Source organism: Eretmochelys imbricata, chromosome 1 (genome assembly GCF_965152235.1).
Source record: "Eretmochelys imbricata isolate rEreImb1 chromosome 1, rEreImb1.hap1, whole genome shotgun sequence".
Classification (NCBI taxonomy): domain Eukaryota; kingdom Metazoa; phylum Chordata; order Testudines; family Cheloniidae; genus Eretmochelys; species Eretmochelys imbricata.
In genome coordinates, this window is record NC_135572.1 from 198,327,116 (window position 1) to 198,339,429 (window position 12,314).

Here is a 12,314-nt window from a genome sequence, read left to right on the forward strand (position 1 = left end):
ATATTAGACAATACAATAATAGCCCCCCCCCCCAAAAAAAAATGGCAGAAGATCCCATTACTTCACTCGTTTAACAAAACACTGTATAGAACACCTGATTGAATATGGTAGAGAATAATCCGTAGGGCTTAACCTCACATGTCTCTTCTGTCTCTGTAATCTATGTTTTTATCAGAAGAGGGAAGAGGTTATAGGTCCTAAATTGTTTCTTTGTATGTAACTTCAGATACCTTGTGTTGTCACTCTCTAATATAAAACCATACGGTGGTAGCTAGTGGGTAGTTTGCAAGTACATGTTGTCCATTTACCATGTGACCAGTAAATCCTTCAGGAGTTATCTCCTTACATAATCATTCCCTTTCCTCCTTGGAGGAAGAGTTAGGTCATGCATTTAGGAAAGCAAGCATTCTAACTATAACAGCTTGCATTATGAGGATGCCTGGAATCACTGGAGTATAAGTTTTGGGACACTAATTTAAAGCTAATAGGCCAGATTTTTGAATGTGTCAGAGCTGCCCCTGGTGCAGCTCAGGGTGGTGTGTTGCAGGGCGGACCACCTCAACATTACCCAAGCTGAGCATGGTGAGTCCCCTAGTCTCAAGACTATTCTAAAGTAATACCTGGTAGCCCATGGCCCAGTTGAGTCATTCCAGCTTCTGGGGATAAACAGAGTGAAAGTAAACTCTGACCAAGCCCTCTACTCTTAGATCTTGGGCACATCATGTTGGCTCTGGGCCACCTAGGGATTCACCTTATGCAAGGGGAATATTGAGATAGCTGATTAAGCTGGCTTTCCAGATGTTTTGTGCTTCCTGAGCATAGGGGAGAAATGGAGCCAGTGAGTCGTCTTTTTGTCAGCTTCCTGGGGCTTAGATATTGGTCACTCTGCTGTGAGACATGCTACTGATTTGTAATGAAAATATTCAGTACTGATGTGCACACACCATCATTCCCAGCCCAGTGGTACAAAACAAAACAAGGATGGTGATCAGCTATCAATTACATCACTCCCACATTTACATTGTTACTTCAGTTTCCACAGCAGAGAACCAGTCACACAAATTGTTAGGTGGGGTATGTTTTAATGATGCAACCACACAATTTCTACAAAGCCAGATTGGTAATGAGTTAGGCCAAAAGTTGTTTGTATTTTGTTCGGAGGCAATAGTCTCATTTTTGGAGTGGTTCTGATTTTTCTCTGTAATGAGTGCCTTTGAAAGTCTTTATTGCTGCATTTCATGTATAGCCACCTTTTCATTATGTATAGTTATTCTTCTGCCTTTTCAACAACATTGCAACAAAACAGTTTTTGTTTCTTTTGGCAGGTTGACCCAGCAAGTTTGGCTAAATTTTGGGGCTGGGTGATGAGGAGCAGTTATAAGGAAGAAAGTAAATAACTATCCTAGGGACAGTCCCCTTCATAAACAAGGGGCAGGGAATGTGGTGGGGGCTAGAGGAGAGAGGAGAAACACTGTAGAAGAATAACTTCCTCTTTTAGCTGATTAAAATCCAGAAGTTATATAATGTCAGGCTGCAAGGTGGAGTTCCCTCTAGATTCTCTGTCCAACAGGGAAAGGCTTTTAGCGTCAATCACTTATTTATCTCCAAAGAAAAACATGACTGTTTTCTTAAGGCTTGTCCAGTCGGATTGAATCCAGTGCTGCCATAGGGAAAACAATGATGTCCTAATATCTTCCATTTTAAAATATATGTTAACTTTATGTGGCTTTGGGAGGTAGGAGCATCAGAAATAAGTAAACAGCAGCTGCTAAAAGCTTTACTGCTATATAAACTCTTTTATACCTGGGACAAAAATAGATGAGAGGTGCATTAGGTATATGACTACAAATCAAGAGACCTCTCTTTTGACAGTGGCTGCATCACGAACTTTTTGTATCACCTTGAGCTAGTCACTTCTATTTATTTCTTATCTATCAACGTTATTTTAAATGCTTCCATCACTGTAGTATCTGAGTGCCTAAGCTCTCTGTTTTATTTTCTCAGTCTAGAAAATGAGAATAATATTTGCCTTACTCACAGGTGTGAGCATCATTTAGTTAATGTTTATAAAGTGGTTTGATAATGTAAAGCTCTATACAAATAGTAGGTATCACTTTGGCACTTAAATACTGTGGTGAAAAAATGCCTTTAAAAATGCCTGAGGGAAAAGGTACATCAATATTTGTCAACTCAAAATAAAGGTTTGCTATCCTAGGTTCAGAGAGAAAGAGGGAGAGAATTCATTATGGCAGGCATTGTCAGATGGAGCCCAAAGTTATGCAACTAGCAGCTTTAGAGATACTTTAGCAAGTGAGCATCTGAAAGACCAGACGTTGATAGCAATGGTGCTGGTGGTAAACCTTGCTCACTAGTGATGGGAAAATATTGAGCATTAAGCAAAACAAATCTTTTGAGTTCCTCAGTAAAGACCATGATGTAGACTTCTCCTTGAATCCACCCCAGGTTGGTATTGAATCATAGTTGTTACCGTGTGATAGCTGTTTGGTGGCCAGTCTAAAATAAGAATGGTGGTCCCAGGCCACTTTTTAGTACAGTAACTCCTCACTTAAAGTCGTCCCGATTAACGTTGTTTCATTGCTGATCAATTAGAGAACATGCTCGTTTAAAGTTGCACAACGCTCCCTTTTAATGTTGTTTGGCAGCTGCCTGCTTTGTCCACTGCTTGCAGAAAGAGCAGCCCGTTGGAGCTAGCTGGTGGGGGCATGGAACCAGGGTGGACCGGCAGCCCCCCATCAGCTCCCTGTTCCCCTAAGTTCCCTGTACGGCAGCCGCCCAGCAGGCTATCAATTGCCGGCAGTTCAGCTGTTCCTCCCCCCACTGCCATGTGCTGCTCCTGCCCTCTGCCTTGGAGCTGCTCCCCGGAGCCTCCTGCTTGCTGTGCGGGGGTAGAAGGGGGGAAGAGGGGGTCTAACGTCAGGGTGTCTTCCTGCTCCTGCACCCCGCTTACCCCATTTCCATAGAGCAGGAGGGGGACACGACAGGGCTCAGGATGTAGGGAGCTTCCTGGCCTCAGCTTCAGTCTCAGCTTGCTGATCTACTTAAAAAGGCAGTGTACTTAGAGTGGCGTCAGCATACTTAAAGGGGCAATGCTCATCTCTCTCTCTCTCTGTCTGCCATGCTGTCTCCCCTCCCTCCATTCGTGCTGCCTTGTAGAGTGTGAGGCTACATTAACAACAATGGGTTAACCCTTGAGGGCTCAACTGATTGCTCGTTCATCATTTAGCAGTAAGGCATTCCCTGGGAAATATCCCACCTCTGACTTCAGTTGAAGTTTCGCATGGTCTCCCTAGCCTCCATCATTCCCTCCCTGGATCCGGGAGACTGGTACGCTGCCCTCAATTTAAAGGACACATACTTCCATATGTTTCAGAGTAACAGCCGTGTTAGTCTGTATTCGCAAAAAGAAAAGGAGTACTTGTGGCACCTTAGAGACTAACCAATTTATTTGAGCATGAGCTTTCGTGAGCTACAGCTCACATGAAGTGAGCTGTAGCTCACGAAAGCTCATGCTCAAATAAATTGGTTAGTCTCTAAGGTGCCACAAGTACTCCTATACTTCCATATTTCCATCTTCCCAGGGCACCAGCACTTCCTTCGCTTCATGTTGGGCCGATGCCATTTCCAGTTCATGGCGATGCCCTTTGGTCTCTTGTCGGCCCCAGAATGTTCACAAAGCGTACAGTGCCAGTGCCCGCTTAACTGGGGAGTCCAAATATACACGTACCTCGATGACAGGTTGATAAGGGCCAGTCCCCGGATCAGGTGTGGAGGCATCTCGACCTCGTATGTTCCACCTGTCGAGACCTAGGGTTGATAATAAACGAGAAAAAGTCAACCTTAATCCCAATACGATGCATAGCATTAATTGGAGCAATCCTCAACTCCCCTCAGGCCAGGGCCTTCCTCCCTGAGTCTTGATTCCAGGCCATGGCAAAATTCGTCGCGGGGGCCCACTCGCTGACCACCACCCACACGTGCCTGTGACTGTTGGGCCACATGCCAGCATGTATTTACGTGGTCCGGCACGCACGACTGTGCCTCAGACCCCTTCAGGCGTGACTGGCTTTGGTCTATGTCCCCAACTGGCACAACATGGACCAGGTGGTCAGGATCCCAAGTCGGTGTTGGAAGGAGTTTCCTTTGTGGCTCTGACTTTGTCAGTGACCCTTGTCTCCAACACCTCAGACCTGGGCAGGCAAGCCCACCTGGGCACTCTCTGCACTCAAACTCTTTGGTCCAGTCATGATCACTCGCTGCATATCAATGTCAGGGAACTCAGGGCGGTTCGACTAGCCTGCCAAGCATTTCTGCCTCATATTCAAGACAGGATGGTTCAGGTCCTGACAGACACCATGGCTATGGTCTTCTATATCAAGAGGCAGGGCAGAGCCAGGTCGTCTGCCCTCTGCCAGGAAGCCCTCTGGCTTTGGGACTTCGGTCTGCAGCACAACATCCATCTCGTAACTGCTCACCTTCCAGGGACCAAGAAGACTTTGGTGGATCACCTCAGCAGGACATTCTCATCTCTCCACAAGTGGTCCCTTCATCCGGAGGTGGTCAGTTCCATCTTCCACAAGTGGGGAACTCCCCGTGTGGACCTGTTCGCATCTCGGCAGAACAGGAAATGCCACGTCTTCTGCTCAATCAGGGGCATGGACAGAGGATCCCTGTCAAATGCTTTCTGCTCCCGTGGTCGGAAGCTTTGATCTATGCCTTCCCTCCAGTGCCGTTGCTACCCCGGGTTCTCACAAAGATCAAACAGGAGAGGGCGAGAGTCATCCTCATAGCGCTGGCGTGGCCGCACCAACACTGGTTCAGCACTCTGCTGGATCTCTCGGCGGCAAGCCCGTTCCAGCTACCGCTCAGGTCGGACCTGTTGTCCGAGTGCCACGGCAGTCGTCTGCATCCCAACCTGGCAGTGTTTCATCTGACGGCCTGGCTGCTGTGTGGCTAAACGCGCAGGAGAAGCAGTGCTCGGCTGAGGTTCAGCGCATCCTGTTGGGAAGTAGGAAGCCCTCCACCAGAGTGACCTACTTGGTTAAGTGGAAACGGGTCACCTGATGTTCGTCCCCCAAGTGGGCTTCTCTGCAGCTTATTCTGGACTACCTCCTGCATCTTAAGATCCAGGGCATCAGTAGCTGTGGCCACAGCCCATTTCCAACCAGCTCTACCCATTTGGGGGGATTCTTTCTTCCCTGGCATATAGGCGAAGTTGCAGCCACACTGCTCCGCTGCAGCCTTGTCCCCGCATGGATTTATCCACAAACTGAGGTTTCCATCAGCTTAAACAGGAAAAAAATGCATAAATGGTAGGTGAGTCTGGCCCTGTATCCACTGCACAAACTGAACTATTCCCAAACATGATTTGCGCCAAAGAAAAATACTTGAAAACGTTTGCAGTAGGTAAGATGATATACCATACTGTATATACTAAACTATACAAAAATATATTTACTACTACCCCTACTAGCAGTATTTTTTCGTGATATTGTTCAGTCAGGAAGCTGCTCAGTTGTGGTTTTTAAAAAAACTGTTTTGTGTTTTTAAAGGGAAAGAACGTATGATATATTTCTGTAATTAAAATCAGCAGATAAAACTGCAATCTGTTTAATTAGATTTGTTTTCTGTACAGTGCAGTACAGTTTATTTTTAAATAATGTTTTGATGGCCTGAACTTGACAGCAAAGGTTGATCAAAAATCCAGAGAAGAAAAATGTGATCCACAAGGAGATCTCAAATGGTGTCATAAAAATTTGACTCAGATGAAACAATTAAAAAAATGCATAGTATTTTATTATTTTTTACCTAAATATGCTTTTGTATGAAATAGATTAAATGAGTGACATTATGAAATACGGAATAAACCAGTAGCATTGACTGATCCCCACTCATCTAGAAGCAGGACTTTATATGCTATATGCTTAGCCAAAAGAGGTATTTGTATATTGAGTTCTATTCCTCCTTTAAACTCAGACTTCGCTGAAAGAGGATTATATTTTATAGCTACAGTTAGTATACGTATATATCTGGCAGTACTTCTGCCTGGTCCCTTTCCAGTCATTGTACTATTGAAATGTTGGCTCCCGTACCTGCATGAGCCAAAGGACGGTCAGGGCTTACTTATGTCATAGAGATCTGCTATTTTCTCCATTCTGAGAAATGCAGGGCCAATTCACATGCTCAAGATGCTTATTTCCATGCTGCTCAAAAGTCTGTAAAGGATTAGTATGTGGATGGAAACCTTTCTGGATCAAAGACCAGTGTAAGGCAAAAATATTTGCAATACAAATATAAAAAGCATATAAATTCCTTTCAATTTGGAGCCCCCTTGTTACTGGCCTGTTATCACCCTGAGAAATCAGTTGTTGAAATTAAGGTGATGCCACTGATAAATCCCACAGATGCTAACCCACATCAAATGCCTTTTACATCCATACTTTACTTTAGATGAGAAGTGAGCATCTGATCTGGATTTAAAAAACATAAAATAGTCCTGGTTTATGAGAATGGTTTGTGACATTTTCAATAACCTTGATCTGAGTTGAAAGTTAGTAACAAAATACACAACTGGGTGATTGTTGTTGTTTTGGAGGTTTCATTGTCATTACTTTGCACAGTTTCATTGTCAAGGTTTCTCCGGTTCTTTAGTGGTCCACAGTACAAGCTGGAGAGATTGTTCTCAAAGAGAACCAAGGTTAGAGGATTCCTTAGCAGTAAGGTTTTCTGTACTAATGGAGCAAAACAACTGGCTGTAGCCAAATGAAAGGGATCAAAATGCTTTATAACAGTTCTCGCCAACAAAAATGAAGTGTAACCTTCAGTGATTGGGGCTGGAGCCATATCCATTGTTAACTTGGGACAAATGAGGCACTGGATTGAAGCCTGATATTTTCATTACAAAGAAAAATTCAATTACTATTATGGCACAGATCCTAATGCTTATTTATTTTTTCTCTTTATAGCTCATACTACGAGATGCTACAAAACTTGTCCCTATTACAAGAATCAAACAAGGTAACTTGTGGTTTTTTCATGTTTTGTTCCCCCTTGAACACAGATATCTCACAAAAAAAGTAGAAAATGAATGAAAAAACAATACATTTACTGTAATTAATATATGCAGGGTCTAGTGAAACTTTCCTTCTAACCAAAATCAATGGAATTTCACAATCAAAATTATAGTTAAAGTAGTTAAACTGGGTTCCCTCTTCATTTTTGAACTGTGTTATTTTGTTGCATCATACACAACTACTTCATTGAATCATTTGCTGAATGGCTACCAATTCTAGTTTCTGCTAGTGTCTGTCTATAAGGTTACCATGTGAGCCATATTTATAAAAGTATCCAGATTTGTCATTCTCTCTGCCTTGCATCCCCTAGCTGCCAGGTATGAAAAGAAGCAATCTGTGACTTGAGTTAAATTTGTACTACACAGTGAGATATTTACAATACAGAATCATGCACTGATCAGTTCTGCATAAGCTTCAAATTGTGTTCCATCCCTCAGTACCTAGTCTTTGGTTTTCTCCATTTGCTGCCCTCCTTCAGGGCTTTCTTTCCTTCCTTTATATAGGCATCTTCTGTGTGTTTTGAAAATTAGATATTGCTAAGGCTTTACTTTTCTGAATGTTACTTTAAATCTTACGGTGCAGAATTTGTTGAGCTAGATATAATCTGTGTGCTCTGCTCAAATTGCAAAGCCCGTTCCCTCCTGGCATCCATGCCAATGTGACTACTCTTTGCTACTGTGTATATAGTGTACTCAGGCAGATAACACGAATCCAACTGCAGACCATGATGTTCTAAAATGTGATCTGCAGCCTCCCTCATACAGAATCTAGAGTTCTAGCCCTTGGAGACAGCAGGTTCCAGCAATCAATGCCCCATTTTCATCTAAATAGCCTTTAGTTAGTTAAATATGAGCATTGCATGCTAGAGCCTGTAGTCTCTGCACATTGTAGGCGACACTCTACAAGTTAGATGCAGCCTTGAGGCCCCTAATGTGTGGTCAGTGTGGATCACAGAAAAATTTGCATGCCTCTTGTATTCTGTTTTCTTGCATAGTCCTGTAGTAAAATCCACAATCAGTGTGTCATACACACTCATCCATATTCTCTGCCCTGTACACTGCTGGAGGCTTAGAAGGGCAATGTTACAGATATAGAGCCATAGAAGAAATAACCAAGGTTGAGTCAATGTTGATAGTATGTTTCTACTGTTATGAAGAAGCTTGACTTTATCCAGCCCTAGCTTAGTATTCACATACAAGCGCAAATTATGACAATTTTCAGAATATTTCTTCAACAAGCAATTCACTAAACACAAAAGTTATTAGCCCAGACGTTAGCTTTTTCTGAGCAGTGTGTGTGGGGAAACAGGCAGAGTTCTTCTTTAGTAGTTTTAGATGAGTAAAGACATTCCCTAAAATTTAAGAACGAGTTGGGGAAAACTCAACAAATATTTTTAACATCAGCTGCAGGGCAGAGGATGTTTAGAAACTTTTTTTAAAAACGCATATGTTTTCAGTGTGCTTTAGACCAAAATAAAGGTAGAGGGAAGGCTTTTAGGAAAGAAATGAAAGCGATATCTGGGTATGGGTAGTGCTATCTTCCATCTGGACTTCAGTGAAGAGTCTCAGCAGAAACTGATAAACAAGAGCCAGCTACAGTCCAAGTGGAAGAGAGGAAATATTGGCCTCTGGAAATGTATTTACCAAGAAAATGTTAAGGTTGCACAGCTGCATTTTGAGAAAAAACGAGGAAGAGATTCTTCCCCCTCCTTAGTTGTATTTTTACAAAACATGATCATTGCATAGTTGATTTTATTTCTGTAACCTTGAAATAGTGGTGTTTAAAATTGGAAACCCCATTTTTGTTATGCAGTGGTCCTAGGTTATATAAGGCTTTCTGTGATTAAAAATCTCATATAACTTGATGTCCTGGGAAGTTTGTGGGTCTGGAGCTGACTTGTGAGAAATCCTAGCATGGAGCATTTACATAGAAAGTTTTGTGCTATCTTTTCAGTGGTGTCACCTGCAGGGATTTTGAAATGTTCCAACGTGATGAGTCTTCATCACTATGTCAGTGTGTCTCCGCTCCTCTGGGAAGCTTTTGGTATCTGGGCTTTTATAGATTAGTAAACCCCCTATAGGGTGTGCCTATGACAAATGTGAAATAATATTTCTTGTTAAATTTAGTTTTTTATAAGTACAAATATTTAACTTTACCTGTATGATTTCTAAGTTGAGAAGGATTTAGAAAAATAAATATGTTCCAAATGACTTCTTCCAAATATTTTATAATTCCACTATGTATTCCTGGAGAAGAAGTTGTTTTCAGAGATGGCTTCTTGCACTTGTTTTCCAGATGTTTAAAAAATGTCACTTTTTTATTTCAGAGAAATACAAATTCCACATGTCCATAAAATAGAGTAGACTGTGGAGTGGGTGTGATTTATTTAATTAGTACCATATGTGAATAGACTTAAATCAACATGCTCGCCATACATTGGGATTTGAAGCATGTGAAAAACATCTTTAAGGGACCAGCTCTTCAAAATTTGAAAATGCAAATTTCCATAGAAACAGAAATACAGGAGCTTATTTAATATGTTCTGAAAATGATTGTCTTTGCATTTAAGCCAGGAGCTCCCCAAGTCAGAGAAATGTTAAACACACCAATATATAAAGAGGGCAACACATGAACTAAGTAAAAATCTCAGGTTTATTTTGACATACTAGCCATAAGACATTTGGCCCTTTTCATTTTCAGAACACTTCATAAACATAGAGCCTCATCCTATGTTCCTATCATATTTAAGCTCAGTGGAAGTTTTGAGTGTGATAGGAATGCTGGATTGGGCCCATTAACTGATGAATCCTCATCAGTCATTTTAAGAGATAAATTAGTAGTATTGTCCTCATTTTACAGATGGGTGAAATTTAAGCAGAGAGAGAAATTTAAGCCCAAGGCCACAGATGCAAGTCAGTACCAGAACCAAGTTTAGAGCATAGTAGTTTTTGGCTCCCATTCCTGCATTCAGATGACTAGAATACATATGCATGTCATGTGGTCAGGATTTAGCCCTTTATTTTACTTATTACGTGAAGTCCTTGCTCTGGGTTCAAACTTGTCAGTTAGACACTGGCTCGAGTTTGGGATGCTGTGGAATTGTACTGCCCTAGTGGAAGCTCCGTAACACATTCTTATGTGGTTTGTAAGCAAGCATGCTCCAGGATGCATTGTTACGTAGCCTATGTCTAAACATACGGTGGCGTTTAGAGTACAAGCACTATGCACGTAGCCACACACCCACAGTAAAAGGCAGGCTTCATTCCCACTTGTCGCTAATGTGTGTAGCTACAAGCCGCAGTGAAAGGCTTCAGCAGCAGGGAGGGAGCGTGTAATGGCTCTGGCAGCTATACACTGCCAGAGCCTTTTCCCCCTGCCTCCCCATTGCCAGAGTTTTTCCTCTTTGCTGGAGCCTTTTGCTGCAGCAGGGAAAGGCTCCAGCAGAGTGGAAAGGCTCTGGCAGCAGACACTGTAGCGGGAGGCACTGCTTGGGCCTGTAGAGAGCCTATGTAGGGTACGTACCCTGGTGATTCAGGCATTTAGGGCACTTGTCTAAGCCATGCCTCACCATCGATTGTGCTGTTTATACCCGAACTCGCTGTGCATTCAATGTCTGTACTCCACATGCCACCATCAGTGTAGACATACTCTTAGATTGTAAGCTCTTTGGGTCTGTTTGTTTTGTGTTTGTACAGCCCCTAGTACACTGGGGTCCTGGTCCATAACTTAGGCTCTTAGGCACTATGGTACTCCAAATAATAAATAATAATGACGGTGCATGGTGTACCTTTTTAAAGTTCTCCCAAGCATACAGATGAACCACACCTGCTGACACTCTCATAACGAGGTGTGTGCAGCATGCATGCTCCTCAGCTGCTGGCCAGTGCAAACAGAGGTTTATGTCCTGAAGCACAAGATCAGTCTTTACTTACACAGTTTATTTAGGCTATTTTAACTGCAGATATTTCATATGCTTTTCGTAGAAGATGCTTGTATGCTGTTATGCCACTTTTAACCTTGAAAGTAAATAATTCATATGGAAAGTTCCATATTAATTAGTATTTATGATGCACCCAACATGAAGCATAAGAAGAGGGATTAAAAGGGATTAGATGTTTGTATAGTAAAAGCATAATATTCCGTTACAACAGTCAAGATAAAATAGGGATATCAGACCTAGTTCTTCAGGGTATAAACCAATCAATGAATCCAAGGTAAAGAACAAAGTTTCCCACATAAACATGCTATGGTATGAATATCTATTGCGTGAATTTATACCTTCCTCTGAAGCATGTGATACTGGCTACTGTCAGACAGGATATAGGACTACAAAGAACATTATTCCCGTGTGGCATTTTTTATTTTGTTCCTATAAATGCTTGTTTTCATGCTGAGTTAAAAATATCTATTACCATTGCTAATCAAATGCTACAAACCCCTAAATATTAATTTGAATGTTTTGTTTAAATTCACTTTGGCTGTGTTCAAATCCCTTTTCCATTAATATTCTAGTGCATGGGGATACTGCAAAGAATATTTGTGGTAACAATAAATGTTAAGCAAATATTGCAGCAAGCAAATTTCGAATTTGTAATTGAGTATTTGAACCAAAAACCTGATTCTTAGAATTATCCTTATCCAGCCATGTGAAAGAAACATACAATGAAACCTGCATTGTCTGATTAAAGCAACTAGAACTTAGAAAATTGAATACTTGCAAGAAACTGCTAGCAAATGAGATACAGATTAAGAACTATTCACAGAAAAAACTAGTAAAAACAGTGAAATGTCTCAAATTATTAATTATGAATTATTCACCCAGCTCTACCTGTTAAAAATACTGCCACTCCTAACATTTACTAGACATGTTCCAGTGTATCTTCAGGGTCACATGAATGGTAGGGGTGATAGGAGGTGAGTGGGAGCACACAAATAGTAGTGGTCTCCTGGCCAGACATATCGTTTAATATTGTAGTGTCTCATTAAATAGCAGACATTTTCTAGGGATTTTTTAAGCTCCCCTAAATCTCATTAGCCCTGAGTTCTGCAGTTCTTGAAACTGGTCCTGTGATATCTTGAGTATACAGCAGTGGTTCTCTACCTGGGGTCTGGAGCCCCTGGGGGGAGGGGCGCGAACAGTTTTCAGGAGGTCTGTCAAGCAAGGTCAGTGTTAGACTCACTGGAGCCCAAGGCAGAAAGCCAAAGCCCCACCGTGCGGGGCTG

The 12,314-nt window shown here is 42.0% G+C and overlaps 1 protein-coding gene across 1 annotated transcript in view; it reads left to right on the forward strand.

The window, feature by feature from the left end:
* Positions 1–12,314, forward strand: part of ABI3BP (ABI family member 3 binding protein) — a 343,927-nt gene that overhangs the window by 180,651 nt on the left and 150,962 nt on the right. Inside the window, exon 13 of the mRNA XM_077817412.1 lies at positions 6,984–7,035. Coding sequence (XP_077673538.1) covers positions 6,984–7,035 — 52 coding nt within the window. The remainder of the gene's footprint in view (positions 1–6,983; positions 7,036–12,314) is intronic.